Here is a 16379-nt window from a genome sequence, read left to right as displayed (position 1 = left end):
ACTATACTGAATGACTGTAATCCTCCGAAAACTAACTGTGATCAATATCAGGGGGTCCAATGTCAAGGCCTGACTGGCTGTAGCGAGCAATGGGTGTTTTCCCAGTGGGCTGGAAGGATGTAGGTGGTTTTTCAGCAGGGCTGCAATATTGGCCTCCTGTAACAAAAGCAGCAGCAGAGTTTCCCACCAGCACCCGCCGCAGGGGAGCCGGTCTGACTTAATTGCATGGGCTGGTTTGCGTTTTCAGTCCGGCTGTGTCCAAAGTTACTCCAGGAATTTATTTCGGAAGACATTCTACAATTTGTAGCCTAAGCCATATGACAGTTTTTAAAATCCTCTGCAAACTATTATAATTGGTTGCTTCAAGGTACCCCACTTTACCTTTGAGAAAGTTATTTGGGTCATTTCGCGTTCTTCAATCAAGCAATTCGAACTTGATTATGCACATTCAAGTTAGAGATGGAGAATGATAGGAGGTTCTCTATAGAGGGGGGTAACATTTGCAGTAGTCCTTGGAACCAGAGGGCAGAGCCTCCCACCAAACTTCGCTTGAGGGAAGATCTGAAACATTTTTTAATCCGGAAGCGATAGCAGCCTCAGGTCCTTTAACTCATTTGCACATCGTTGGTACAAAAGATATTAATTTGTTTGATTTCTCCCGACTCAGTGCCTTCCTCTCGGTTATTTTGAAGAGTGCACCATATAAATTAGTAAAAAAAAAAATATATATACACTAAGATCAGCAATCACATGGGTCAAAGACAAGTTCCAGCTATAAGCGGCCACATTTGAAGAACGAGCATCATGCTAGTTTGCCTTTTGCTTGCATGCACTTTATCCTTATTATACACATTCACGAAAACATGCTCGAATAGTATTTATTCTCTGTAAAACAATATTTGTATAAGATTTGGCTACACATCAATTACTGTTTAGGTTGAGCCTGCAAGCAGCATGCATCCACTTTTGCTTGACCATGAGCTGTTGTACCTATAAAAAAAAACTTTAAAAAGCCCGCCCATTGCTCACCGCTGGCTGGCATTACTATCACTCTTTGCTGTCTTCTTACACACTTCCTGCGTCACTTCCTTAATCTTTTTGTGTCACATGAACTAAGAATGTATTGATTTACCTTAATTAGTGTCCATTCAATGTGATTGAGGTACTATTTCTTTTTTTCTGCATTTATAAATACCACAAACTTGAATTGACCAGAAGGTATTGGGGTGCTTTACATGAACACTAGGTACATTACACAAGTTCAGAAATTATTTAGGCAGGAGAGATTAAGTGATATGCCCAGAAACACAGAATGAACAATGACTATTGGTTTTCCCTATGCCCTTTTTTAGGTTGAGCCTAGGCAGTGGGCATGCGCTCTCTCTTGACATGCTGCATCTCCTCTATGGGCTTTTGGCACACACATCGATTTCCACTGTTTTATTTTTGTACCTTTCAGAAATGTGTGTTTTTCATTGGGGCATTGATTGTACTTGCCCCTTCTTTGTGTGCTTGGTTGCCTCCAATGGCGACTGGCGCTATTACATGTACTCTACACTACAGTTGATTTATGCTTGTTGTAATGCATTATTTTGTTTTTCCTCTTGCTCTCGTTATAGGAATGTGTTTTTTTCTTTGCTTGGTGAGCAACACACTGAAACGTGCTCTGCTTGTTATATATGAGTGGAGTCGATTCATCATGATCAGTGCAGCACCCGCTTTACAGACGCTGAGCTTCATGTTTCAGCATGCTTCAGCAAGAGGCCAATTTGGGAGACCACAACCCTTTCGATTGGTTGCACACTTGTTATTGCTGAGCGCAGCATGTTTATCTTGATCAGTGCAGCACCCGCTTCACAGATGCAGTGCTTCATGTTTCAGCACACATTTTTCAAATTGAAGTTGAAAATGGCAGTCGTATTTGGTATCCGATGCTAGTGGTCAAGGCAGGCGTCTGTTTCGTTAGATCTTCGCCTATGTTTCAGCCGGTAGCCACGAACTGCCTGGTATACAGAGCCACTGAATCAAACGGCAGAAGCTAACAGACAGCAGAGCATTTGGCAGTTAACATTTGATCTTTCTTAATTAAGTCTTGGATTGCAAGAAAGTGGCACATTTGACTGCTACGTAGATATCTGTTGGTTTGCGTTTTTTATTCTTTGGTCAGTGATGTCTATTTTGTTCAGATTGTATTTGAGCTACTGGCTAGTAGCAAAGCTAACTAAAGGAACATGTTTCTAGGGTCAGGTTTGGTGTGTTAATTTAAAAGCCAAAGGTGAAAATACAGCAGTGAGAGCTATGAGCAGTGGATAACTAGACATTGTCTGTATACGACTCCTGGTGGAGTTTGGGCTGATTGGAGTGTCAGATCACATTCTGTATTTTAAATGCTACAGTATGGCATTTCTGCTGACTAAGCCTGATGCTGTGTACTCTTGTTAGTCTTATTGTTCTGGTTTCTTGTTCCCAAGTCATCGGTTCCCAGTTATCATTTCTGGTTTCCTCTTCTTTCCCCCATCGTCGCTTCCTCTTTGTTATAAGTGTGACCCAGGGAAGCCGCCGATTATCTTGTATAAATTGCTGCTAGTAATGCTCTTCCATGAGAGTGGGAATTCAGTACATGATTTCTGTGTTCTTCTTCATGATTTACAAGAACCCCAGCATGAAAATCTCTGTATGCCTGGAACACCGAAACTCTATACACTTGTGGTTGAAGAATTTTCACAAAGACTCTTGCATCCTGCAATCTCTGCGCTCTCAAGGGGGGCTAGTATGAGTGTGATGGAAAAGAAAAGTGAAAACAAGAGAGTGTGTGTGTGTGTGTGTGTGCTGCTCTAGGCCCGTGTGCATGGATGTCTATTGGTGTCTGCATGTGTGAATTTGTGTGTTTTGATATCAATGTACTGTAAAGGGAATACACCAGGAGGCTGGCAAGCTAGCAGTCTCTGTCGTTCATTCATTCCCTCACCTGTCAGAGCACAGACTATAAATGTTCACTTCGGAGCAGGCTGTTATTTCTGGAAATAAAAAATGCATGCACAATAATATTACTGTGATGAAACCATTAAGTGAGACGTTATCATAATCACCCGGTTACTTTAGGTCATTTTTTAAACTTCCATTGCGTATTAAACTCCTGATTCATGCAAGTACGACCACACATTTGCAAGAAGTTTGCCCATCACAAAAGTGAGCCTGCATTTCTCTTGGGCGATTCACGTACAAAACCTGTAGTATAACAGAGGGTCAGTCCAGGGGATCACCGCCCCCTAGTTCCTTAAAACCAATCTCAGACAAATTAACGGCCCGAGGACATCACAGCTAACTTTGTCAAATCAACGACGGCACAACCAATCGTATGTCTGAGCCTCATTCCCCCACAGTCAACAATATCCAGACGCTATAGTGTGCCCCAACCCAAATCCCCAGCAAAAACAAATTATATGTGCCTTTTCTTTTTTTATACCTCTCCAAGAGTGTTGCGCAAATGTGAAACACTTCAAACCATTAACAGTTTCTGAACTTTTGGTCCAGATAATATATTATATATTACATTGACATTTCACATAATGGGTAAACAATTATTGCTAAGATACTGGAGAGGCTTTATGGTTGAAGATATTGCACACACATCAATATCACATGCATTTCTTATTAACAGGTTTACAGCAGTGATTACTGAATTCATTGTTATGGATTAAATGCCAGCTGCTTTATGTAAGGTTTATCTTCCAACTGCTTTGTCGTTGAAGGATGTGGCAAACAATTTGGAGAACTTGTGTGAGCCAAAATTAAATGGATTTTTCGCCGTACTGAACCTTTTAAAAGTCAAGCTTGTTTTGTGAGGGGTAAAGTGATTTCTCGGATTCAGAATCCAGGTTTAGTGACTACATTCGATATAACTGGAGTATAAGGCCACTATTGCATTTTAGAAGTTCAACCATTATGCCCACTAGGCTATGAATAGTGTATTATTCAATGGACCATTGAATAATGTAAAATTAGTGTGTCTTTCCATGCATCAATGAATTGGATCTAGAGTGATAAACCTGCTTGGGCATTCTGGTATGCCATCATTTGAGACTGGATATTCATTTTCTTCACTGAGCTGGCATGGCTTGTCCCGCACACCTGTTTATGCTTATTCTTCTATGGGTCGTTCACTTGTACATAACACTTTCCTGGTTATATATAAAGGTAACACAAATGCTTATAACATTTCTTTATAACTTTTCAACATGCTGCACAGCAAGCCTAATGCTCTACAACATAGCTTAAAAACATTGTAAAGCCAATAACTCTGGCTAAAAACCTATAAGGTCCCAAAGGCAAGACCCATTGGCTAGGACAATACTTGTTTTTCCTGCAAGTTCTGTCAGCAGAAACAAATGTTGCCTGTTTAGAAAAAATGCAGTATCAGTAGAATGCTTTCAGATGTACAGGTTTGTTCTGCTACATTTCATATTTCCAAAACTCCCTCTTGTAAGAAAAGTCCAAGAGCGAAACATTTCTTCATGAAGTCTGCAGAAGCAAATACCTGCAAACTAAAGCCCTACGCAAAATCGCAGAAATCACGATTTCTAGATTAAGTGATCAGTTGCTTTGAAATTACGTCAAAGATTCCCCATGTGCAATATATTCACAACTTTTTCTTGGGAAACTAGTTTGAAGTGCTAACACGTGGTTACACGAATGAAATGGAATGCCCACTAAATTGTATGGTTGTACACTAACAGATAAATACAAAGTTTGAACTTGCTCAATTGGAGAACAGCTATCAATTTCCTAATCTATAGTTAAAATACTATTAGTGCAGCATTTTACTTCGAAGAAAATCCCTTGTAAACTCCGGTGAAGCTCTCTTGTACCTTACAATCAATACTAAAACTGCAGACACTACATTTTCACAAGTACGTGTGGAGATGGTCAGAGTCTATTAGTTTGCTAGGCGTCAAATGTCAAACATAAGCACAACATAACTTAAACCACAACAATTCATAGATCCAGTGTGTATTTTATTATCATACATAGGAAACTGTTCACTTTTGAGCGCACTGTTTCTGCATTATAATGTGAATACTATGATATGTTACCTTATAATTTCAAGCTATCCTAATAATGAAGCTTATATGTTATTTGCCTCCCATTCGTGTGCATAAAATTAATTGATTCAAGAAATCAATGGATATGCTTGTGTATACAACTGTTTAACTCAATGCTTTTGGGTACCTAATGAAGTATATTAAATATCCAGTTTCCTATGTATGATAATAAAATACACACTGGATCTATGAATTGTTATGGTTTAAGTTATGTTTGACATGCCCAACTGACCCAGGTCAGAGAGTTTATAGGGTCTTCCCCGTTATAACTCATCACTACATTTTCACACGCAGCCATATTCCACACTGATTTTCTGCCATATGAAATTCTCCTTTCCCTACATAAAACTAGCTTTATCTAATTCAATTTCTCACTAGACAATTTGAAACCAAAATTGTTGTGTTTACAGTGAGTGTATTAAAATAATATGCGACATTCGGCAAATGTCGAGTTAGAGGATTACCGGTTGGTGGTTCGATCTTCAAAAGTCATGCGGCAAAAAAATAAATATACAATTATTAACAAAACGAAGAATAATTATAATTAGGAAATGATTATACGAAAATGCTTGCAGCAGAGAAGATAGTTTCTTTAATAATACATTGGCAGTGTCACAGAAGTCCATACCTTTTTTGCATAATTGTCTTGTACTCTGTCTTCCAGACGTCCTGAAAGACTTTGCTGAATTCATGCCAGAGGGTAAAGAAATCGTGTGTTGAAACTTCCTTCTCTCCAGGTTTCGGCTTCATACAGTAATATGTTGCTGTTTCCACAAAACTGGACAAGATAGAAAATAAATAACGTGTAGGTTTTTTCTACTGCGGTTTTGAAATAAAATCACATTTGACAGGTTTTAGGCCAAACAACTGCTATCTCAACTTTGACATTTCACATATTTTAGAATAATAACATTTTAGTATTCAAGTAATAGTGTGATTGCCAATTGAAAATGTATAAGATACAGAAAAAAGGGAAACCTGTATGGTCCTTGGAGGTTCCACATGTGCTTAACAGTGAGGTGCTCACAGGAAACTCTTGCTGATTTACAGCCACTGAGATACAGATTACTGACATTATATTAAAAGCCAGCAAATGCTACAGGCCCTGGTTTGTTATCTGAAAATCATGGCCTGGAAGCAAGGGGTGTGTGATGATAGAAACTGGGGGCAGGCCCACCCTAGGGGGGGGGGGGCTTTAAGTGATCTCAAAGGAGGGGGGTTGGTGCCAGTCTCTGGCCAAGTGAATTATCATGCATTGTTTTAAGTGTTAAAAACATGGGCGGCAGTAAGCAACCTTGTAATGTGCCCTCACTAACAACTTTTATCATTTATATCCTTACTGGGAGTATGTGTGTTTAGACATATTTAAACATTGCCAATTTAGCAGAATAATTGTGAAAAAATTGAGGTAGGGCAGAGGATCATTTTTTTTAACTTTCACGGGGACACAGCATTAAGAAATTTGAAACCACTGTGATAGAATGATCCCATAACCGTAGTCTAACAGGGCCTGGCTGGGGAATGTAGTTTCTTTAATAACATATAGAAGCAGTGGCAATTTTAGGCGGAAACCAGGTAAAACAAAGCTATTTTGGCATAATCAATTGTGAGTCTTTAGGCTAAATTGGGTGGTTAACATGTATGCTTTCTCCCTGCCTTCACCTCGCTCTTGAAGCCTCCCCATGACTGCTGCAACTAACCTCGGGGAGCTGGGGAAAGTGACAGGGGCAAGAGGAGCAACCCTGGACAGGTTCCGTTCACGATCTAGAAGTGTATGATTTTAGGGGGGTCAGAGACCCAGTACTATACCCTAAAGTGCATTTGATGTAGAAGGTGCCTTCAAAGCAGCTCTCTGAAGTGCAAAAGTATCTCTTTCAGTGCAGTTCTGTCTGCCAGGCTATCTGTGGGGTGTAAATCAGTGCTTTGCGTGTGGACAAGACACTGCCTTTTGAAGTCTGTCAGCCCCTCCCATTCCTCCCAGCCCAGGAAGTACCATCAGAATTTAGATGAATGCTCGAAATGCAGATGAGTCGCACCTTTCTGTGTTTGTGGATGTCTAAAGGCAATGCACAAAGTGTAAAAGCCACCCAGCACAGACGTGCATTGGAGACAGGCTGCAAAGCACACAGAGTTATAGACACAGAGAAATGTACACTTTCTAAAAGTGCCATTTCTAAAACACTAATGCTAAATCCAACTTCCCTTGTAAGGAGAATTTGTCATTACCATTTCAAACATATGAAACATAAAAAAACTACTCTTCTCTGATCAGGAACTACAGCTTAAAAGTGTATTACGGAATCCCCATTCTAGCCTATGAGAGGAGTAGGCCTCACAGTAGCAAAAAATGAAACAGGCTGTTTCTCACTACCAGGACATGTAAAACACACAAGTACATGTCCTACCTTTGATTTACGCAGCATCCTACCCTTACGGCTACCTAGCACCTAGCTTAGGGGTGATAAAAGGAGAGTTTCAAGCTTGGCAAGTATTTTGAAATGCAGAGTCAGCGTGGCAGTAAACTACATGCACAGGCATTGCTATGGCAGGTCTGAGACAGGTTTTAAAGGCTGCTTCTGAGGGTGTCACAATAAGTGCTGCAGGCTCAATAGTAGTTTTTAATTTACATGCACTGGGTATATAGTATACCATTTTAAAAGGGACACACAAGTAAATCAAATCAAGCAGACAGGTGTAAACCCATGGTATTATTTTAGAGGAGAGAGCACATACAGGTTAGCACTGGTCAGCAGTGGTAAAGTGCCCGGAGTCCTAAAGGCAACAAAAAGGTGGTAAAAAAAACAGGAGGACGGCAAAATGTTTGAGGTGACCCTTCAGACCCGTGTAAGGTGGGGGCACACTTTGTAATTGTACCTATCAGCGCTAGCTGTTGACGCCGCACTTGCTACTCCTGTTTTACTGCCACTGTCAAAATCCTGTTTTCATTTACTGTTTTTAAATCATGAGGAAAATTCACGTGTTGGACTTGGCCCTTCTGGCAGGTTCACCACTAAACTTTTTGCTTTTAATGGTGACCTGGTGATGGTGATTTTTGGGTTCTGCGCACTTTCACTGTGTCCCAGTGGAAAGTGCGTGCGCACTTTGAGTGCATGTGGTGAGATAGGCCTGCCCTCCCATAGGAATGCATGGGGAATGTATGTGTCCCTGGAAGTTCCTGATGCGTGGGGTGTACAGGCTCGAGTCTGGTATGTGTGGACTCGTGTGATTGAATGCTGCGAAATGATGTATGTGGCATGAATGTGTCTAGTGTGCAAGTACCACTTCTAGACATGGCTATGTGTGTGCAGTGAGGGTGCTGGAGTGTGATTGGCTGGAGCTGGCTGGGATGCCAGGCTCCATGAGTCATGATGGGTGTGCCCGGTGGTGAGTGGAGATTAGCATGCTGATGGCTGGGGAGGAGTGCACCTGTGTCTTGAATGGGGCTGGGCTTTCCCCCACACAATGCTGGCTCCACCCCCTGTGGTGCGTCTAACGACCCTAGCCTCCCCAGTGAATGAAAGGGGTGGTTGGGCCATCAAGGGTGCTCCAAAACCAGCTGCGACTGGTTTCTCCCCCAGCCTGCACCTACAGACAAAAGATTTACTAGTATAAGAAGGGGCTGTGTCCCCTAACAAAATGTTCTGTTCTCTTCCAGGATCCTGAGGGGGCTGCTGCTGTTGCTGGGCAGGAGGACTGCCACTTGGACTGCCTCCCTGCCTGGAGGCCGAGTGAGCTGGCTCTGGGCCCAGCCTTGCCCCCCCACCTAAAAGAACTTTGATGGGTCTGGACCTTAGAACTAGCGCTGGGGAGCGCTTTCTCTGGACCCTCTTGACCCTCCTAGCGCTTGGGAGCGCTTGACTCTGCCATAGCGCTTGGAAAGCGCTTTATTTCACCCCTAGCGCTGGGAGCGCTGTACTTTACTTATAGCGCTTGAGAACGCTTTATCTTGACCTTCGGCGCTTGGGAGCGCTGTGGTCCTCTGCCTAGCGCTGGGAGCGCTTCATTTGCTGCTAGCACCTGAGGGCGCTTTATTTGCTTTGGCCGGTGCCCACCCGGCATTTTGTCACCCCGTGTGGTGTCCCGAGTGGAGCAGCCGTGAAGCAGCGCTGAGCCGCGCTGTGATTAGCCCCGCCGTACGGGACTCCCTCCTCGTCCTCCCAGGGCCGCGCTGGGATTGGGTCCAGCTGCCGCGGAGTCCCGCCACGTCATCAGAAAGCCTCGCAGCCATTGGCCGACCGCGAGGGCTTCCCCAGAGATCCAGGGACAGCAACCGGAGGCCGGGCGTGATGCGAAGGAACTTGCAGCCAGAAAAGGAGCACCCCGCTGCCTGAGAACCGGCTAAGTAGGGCTCGGTGTTCCCGTCTAGGGAGGAGGGCGTCGGGGCACATTGCCGGTGCCCGCCCCTTCAGTACCAGGGCTTTGTTGTCAAAGAGCCCGAGAGGCCCCCGGGGGGCCTCCCTGCAGATTTGAGCTCCGGGCGGGCTCCTACGTTACTGGGGCATTTCTTCAGGGCCGCAAGAGGCTCTGGGTGGCATCATTTCCTTTCGAGTCCCCCGAAGAGGGACTCAAACGCCCGGGGCCATTTGTTCTCTTGAGTCCCGGAGGGACTCCAACGCCGCCGCATTTCTCTTTAGAGCCCCGAGAGGCTCGAGGCGCCATATTTGTGGTGCAAGGCCCACGGGGGCCCCGGGGGCACCTTTGTTGTTGAGCCCTGAGAGGCTCCAGAGACGGCCGCATTTTGTGTTTGAGCCTGAAAGGCTCAAGGGGGCATTTTGATTTACTGAGAGCCCAGCGAGGCTCCAAAAAGGGGACAGTCATTTCTACAGAGCCTGTGAGGCTCCCACATCGTGTTTGCCCCATCATCTCCAACTGCCCAGCACTTCGTGGGCAGCTGCCACGTTTAGGCCCCTGACATTGGGACACAGGACGTCCTAGCCCCAACAAGGCCAATTGGCCTAGGGACAGTCACAGGTTGTGGCTAATGTGATTTTAGCGCAATTGTGTTCTTTGATACACCTCTGAATGTTTTTAGGCATCATGTGTTCTCCTGTGCTGCACCTCTGAATGTGTTTTTATGGGTCATGTGCCTTGTTCTTACACCTCTGAATGTGTTGTTGATACCTCATGTGTTTTCCTTCCTTACACCGCTGAATGTATGTTTATGCATCATGTGCTTATACCCCTACAGGTATTGTGATACTTAGGTGGTTTTTCTCCTAGTGCAGGTGGTGCTAGTGAGGTCCTGGTTACCAGTAGTTACTGGTTGTGTGCTACAGTGATTTACATTCTATGTTGTATGTTCTAAGTGCTATTTCTAAAAGTGATATTTCTAAAAGTGCTGATTCCTGACAGTGGTCCAGGTGGCCCTGTCTTGTACATATCCCCTGTAAATTCTGCCCGTGCCTGTTGGCACATTGTAAAGTGTGTGTTTTTATCTAATGTGTTTTGGTGTAATACAAAGGCTATTTTTACATATAACCTTGTGTGGAGTTTCCTTTGTGGTGGGCCTGGGTGTTGTTGCTGGGGTGCGTGCGCAAATACTTAACTCACATCGCCTCCAAGTTTAGCCTTGCTGCTCGCGCCACGTTACCTAGAGGGTGAGCAGGGGTTATCTTGGCATGTAACTCCCTTGCCCTGACTTAGGAGTGGTGGTCTCTGACTGACTTTGGCGCAAGCCCTGGCCAGCCAGGGATCCCATTTCTAACACCACGTATCTTAATTGTCGAAGGGAGTACCTGACTCACGAGGACTCCCCAAGCTTGCTCCGGTCTCTTCCCTGGTCCACCACGGGCTTTCATCCCGATTGTGTGGAGGGAAGCTGCTTCTGGGTAGGCTGGAGGTCGACGCCTAGTCTCCTCTTTGTAAAAAATCGATATAACCCTGCGGAGCTGAGCGTGCAGCAGACGCGCGCAAGGTGGGGGCACACTTTGTAATTGTACCTATCTGCGCTAGCTGTTGACGCCGCACTTGCTACTCTTGTTTTACTGCAACTGTCAAAATCCTGTTTTAATTTACTGTTTGTAAATCCCGAGGAAACGCCACGTATCTTAATTGTCAAAGGGAGTACCTGACTCACGAGGACTCCCCAAGCTTGCTCCGGTCTCTTCCCTGGTCCACCACGGGCTTTCATCCCGATTGTGTGGAGGGAAGCTGCTTCTGGGTAGGCTGGAGGTCGACGCCTAGTCTCCTCTCCTCTTTGTAAAAGATCAATATAACCCTGCAGAGCTGAGCGCGCAGCGGATGCGCGCAAGGTGGGGGCACACTTTGTAATTGTACCTATCTGCGCTAGCTGTTGACGCCGCACTTGCTACTCCTGTTTTACTGCAGCTGTCAAAATCCTGTTTTAATTTACTGTTTGTAAATCCTGAGGAAACACCACGTATCTTAATTGTCAAAGGGAGTACCTGACTCACGAGGACTCCCCAAGCTTGCTCCCGTCTCTGCTTTCATCCCGATTGTGTGGAGGGCAGCTGCTTCCGGGTAGGCTGGAGGTCGACGCTTAGTCACCTCAACTCTTTGTAAAAAATCATTATAACCCCATGCAGGCAAGCCCGTATGCGCCCGTCCACGGCCAGGGGCCACAAACCCTACATCTTTTTCCTCTCGGTAAAAACTGGCCTGAGGAGCCTTCACTGGCTCCCGGTAAGACAAAGAATTGAGTTCACGACCCTCTGTACAACTTACCGAGCATACTGGAAAACCGGAGATGCCATCAACCATTCCTTGATCACTTTATATAGCCCCGCTAAATATGTCAGATCATCGTCCTCTTTCCTGGTGACGGTACCCAGGATCAAGAGAACCAGATACGGAGGTCGATCCTTCTCGTACAACGAATCAAGGCTCTGGAATTCCCTTCCCTACCACCTGCGCTCAGAGCCCAATCTCCTATCCTTTCGCAAGCACATAAAAACCCTGCTCTTCTCACAAACCGAATAATCTTTAATACTGCTCCCCACAATGCACAAGTCTACAGCGCTAGGACGCCTCAGGGTAGCTACCGCGCTCTACAAATTACCTTTTCATTTCATTCATTGAGAGAGGGCAATTTTCTACAGCTCTGTAGTGTTATTCCAGCCCTATGCAGTGTCCCTATCTGTAGCAGAGTTCAGAGGGTTCTTCTAGCCTCTTACATTTGGTGACAGGAACAGAAAATCAATGTGTGCTGTCCATATAAAGTGACATTTTCGGGATGGTGCATGATGTGTGCGTCATGGTTTGTAACCACTACTAGTATCTTGAATGCCAATTTTACGATTTGTAAACTATGTTAGTTAAACATTCCATTATTCATGTAGGCCTATTTTCTTTGCTACAATAGTATTACTGAGAACTAGAGCTACCCTTAAATTAGTGAGAGCGTGGGCCAACAGTGTCAGGATTCAAGCCAATTTCCACGGGAACGAAGAGGAATCCACAACACCTCCAGAAAACAGAAACAAGAATGTGACAGTGAACACACTCCTGACTACTGTTCCCTAAAAGTATGGGGGAAAAACCCACGGAGTGTCCACCACTCTCCCCATACGAGGGGTTGGGTAACAGGGCAGGTGCAGTTCTGGTTGGTGTAGTCCAGGCTGTAAGAAAACAGGACATGCACTAATACACTAGACAATTATTCTAGAGAGCGACTATATTACATTGACATGCGTTATTATACCACAAGGTCACTTAACCCAGTGAAGTCCACGGGTTGTCTTAACGTGAGTTCTTGCTGAGGAAATATGGCTTGAGGAATGTGATACCAAGCCTAAAGGAGCAGAACTCGTGAAAGGACACACACACACCACACACACAGGAAATTATATAAACAGAAAGGGTAAGGACTTGAGGTGCACTGGCCGGCTCTCTCGGGGACAAAGAGCGGAGCAGCTACACTCTCAAGAGGAGAGACACCCGGCCCGGTTAAATATGCCGAGTGGAGCGCTCTCTCTCAGCAGGGAGAAATGAAACAATGAGCCCAGACTGTGGTTTATGAGCAGGGACTCCGGACGAAGAAAAAGGGTATTCAGGAATCACTGCCTGGAAGAGCTTCCTCCAAGCACGGGGAGTGGAGAGAATGGGCTTAAATACCCGAGAAGGGAAAAAAACGCCCTCCATATGTGTGAGAAATCACAGGGCGGGAAAGGGAATCCGGCCGGCCCAGAGAGAAGCTCTCCGGAATGGAGGACCTCAGCAAAGACGGGGAATTACCCGTTCTCAGGAAGGACGGCAGAGCACTACTGGAAAGTTAGACCTTGCAGACACAGCGAGCAGTCAGGAAAAAAACAGCGCCGGCTGAGGGACGGAGCTGCTCGGAACCAGGAAGTAGGAAGGGGGCGTGGATACCGGAACAGTAAGCCAAGCAATGGCTACGTTCCGACTCGCCTCTTTATGTGCGCAAGGGAGCGTCTGCAATTCTCTGTTCTGGAATGGTAGTCTCGCCGTAGGGAGCGTGTAAAAAGGACATACGGGGAACCTGAGGCTAAGAACACATGTCAAGGTTTTCTAGTGTGCCTGAGCCTCGGATTCCTAACAGTACCCCTTCCCAAAGGCCTATTACCCGGACCTGGTTTAGTGGGATGTAATCTGTGAAATTGTCTGACTAATCTAGCTGCATGGATGTTTTCAGCTGGTTCCCAGGACCTGTCCTCCGGGGGGTAGACCACCCAATCTATGAGATATTGGAGTTTACCCCTATGTCTTCGAGAATCTAGGATTTTATGTACTTCATATTCTTCTTCTCCGTTGATTATCAAAGGCGGGGATTGGACCTCAGGTAAAACTGGGGGTATGTACTTCTTGATCAAGGAGCAATGAAATACAGGGGGTAGCTGTAATTTCAAGGTAACAGGAGTTATTATCTTTTCTATAGGAAAGGGACCAATGAATCTGGGTTGAAATTTTCTAGACCCTTCCAGTCTAACGTTTCTGGTGGATAGCCACACTTTTTCTCCTACAGTGTATGTGGGTTCTGTTTTCCTATGTTTATCTGCCTGTTTTTTCATGGCTACTTTTGCTTTGCTTAACTCCTCTTTTGCCACCTCCCATACCTCGTGAATTTGTCCATGGTGTTCCTCTAGAGCAGGTATGTCTGTCTCCTCTTTGTTTAGTACAATTGGGATCATTCTAGGGTTTTGGGCGTAAAGGAAAAAAAGGAAGAAACGCCAGTAGTGGAGTGTCTAGAATTATTGTAAGCAAACTCGGCTAATGGGAGAGCCTGAACCCAAGTGGATGAGAGGGAAGTCAATAAACCACGGAGGTATTTTTCGAGGGTCTGATTAGTTCTTTCAGTCTGTCCATCTGTTTGTGGGTGGTAGGCGGTAGAGAGCCTATGATCGATGTCTAGAATGGAGCACAGACCTTGCCAAAATGTTGATACGAATTGGGGGCCTCTATCTGATATAATGACTGAGGGTAACCCATGAAGTTTTACTATGTGGTTTAAAAAGATGTGAGCCAGTTCTTTAGAGGTGGGTATCTTTCTTAAGGAGACGAAATGGGCCATTTTTGATAGCATATCCACCACCACATAAATCGTGTTGTACCCTTGACAAGAGGGAAGGTCAGTGATAAAGTCCATACTTATGGTATGCCATGGTGAAGGAGGGATGGCTATGTTTCTCAATAGTCCAGTAGGGGCACAATGCGGGGATTTTTGTCGTGCACACGTGGCACAGGCCTGAACAAATGGGACAATATCTTTAGACATGGTTTCCCACCAAAACCACCGATGGCACAGGTCAAGGGTTTTACCGCTACCAGGATGTCCTGCTAAAGCACTAGCATGACACCACTCCAAGATTTTTTGTTGAAGTGCAAGAGTGGGTAAGTATAGTTTATTATCATGATAAAACAACCCTTCTCTGATGGTGTTTAAGGGATTTTTTGCCCACTCTTCATGAGATATGGAACTTAATCGGTCCTTTATTTCCTCAATAAGTTTGGTATCCTTGTCCCCACTCCCAGAATTTTGTGTTCAGGAATGATAGGGAGGGGGTTCTCTTTCTCGGTGTCAATAGGATGTCCTAACCGCGATAATGCATCTGCTTTCCCCTGCTGAGGTCCTGGACGATAGGTGATAATGAAGTCATATTCACGAAAAAAAATTAACCACCTCATCTGTCTAGGCGTGAGCGCTCTTGCAGACTTAAACTGTAGGTTCTTGTGGTCTGAATAAATGGTGATCACGCGCGGGGACCCTAATAAGTGATGCCTCCACTCTTGAAAGGCTAGATTAATGGCTAGCAATTCCCTTTCACCAATGGTGTAATTCTCTTCGGCCGGTAACAAGGTCTTAGAAAAATAGGCTATGGGATGCATGTGACCGGATTCTTTATCTCTTTGGGAAAGTATTGCTCCAACAGCATATTGGGAAGCGTCAGCTTCCACAAAGAAGGGTTGTGTATTGTCAGCGTGGTGGAGGATGGGAGCAGTGGTGAACTTGTCTTTAAGGGAACAAAAGGCTTGTTCAGCGTCTTCGGACCATACAAAGGGCACTCCTTTCTTTAACAACTTTGTGATGGGAGTGACAGACTCAGAAAAGTGGTCTATGAATCGCCGATAAAAATTGGCGAAGCCCAAAAAAGACTGGATTTCTTTGAGCGAAGTAGGACTAGACCATTGGAGCAATGATTTGACTTTCTGTGGATCCATTTGAATGCCATTAGGTTTGTTGATAAATCCTAGGAAATCTATTTCTTTAGTGTGGAACGTACTTTTATCTAACTTGGCAAACAATTGGTGTTCTTGTAATTTTTGCAATATCATTCCGACATGACTAATATAGTCCTGTTCATTTTGGGAAAAGATAAGAATATCGTCAATGTATACAATAACAAAGACGTCGATATATTCTCTCAAAATGTCTTGAATGAAATATTGGAATGCAGCAGGTGCATTGCACAATCCGAATGGCATGAGACAATATTCGTGGAGCCCAAACTTGGTTCTAAAGGCGGTCTTCCACTCGTCTCCCTGCTTGATTCTTATGAGACCTATCTTGGTGAATATTTTTGCGCCCTTGATCTGATCAAGAAGAACAGGAATGAGAGGAAGCAGGTATTTATTCTTTATAGTCACCTTATTTAAGGCCCTATAGTCCAAGCATGCTCGGAGGCCCCCTTCTCTCTTATCGATAAAAAACAAAGGGGATGACACAGGGGAGGTAGAGTGTCTTATAAATCCTTTTTGAATCATGTCTTCTAAATAGTTTTTTTAGATATTAAGTTTCGGAAGGGGTTAGAGCATAGATACGGCTGCAAGGCAGCTCAGCATTAGGTCGATGCGACAATCATA

At 44.6% G+C, this 16379-nt stretch overlaps 1 protein-coding gene across 3 annotated transcripts in view; it reads right to left on the bottom strand.

The window, feature by feature from the left end:
• The window catches only part of LOC144763565 (uncharacterized), an 803973-nt gene that overhangs the window by 18331 nt on the left and 769263 nt on the right, over nt 1-16379 (bottom strand). For all 3 annotated transcript variants that reach the window (XM_078649286.1, XM_078649284.1, XM_078649285.1), the window contains one exon: nt 5731-5880. In XM_078649286.1, coding sequence (XP_078505412.1) covers nt 5731-5880 — 150 coding nt within the window. The remainder of the gene's footprint in view (nt 1-5730; nt 5881-16379) is intronic.

This window comes from Lissotriton helveticus, chromosome 6 (genome assembly GCF_964261635.1).
Source record: "Lissotriton helveticus chromosome 6, aLisHel1.1, whole genome shotgun sequence".
Classification (NCBI taxonomy): Eukaryota; Metazoa; Chordata; class Amphibia; order Caudata; family Salamandridae; genus Lissotriton; species Lissotriton helveticus.
Note: the sequence above shows the minus strand (reverse complement) of the source record. Positions and strands in the feature narration are given on the sequence as shown.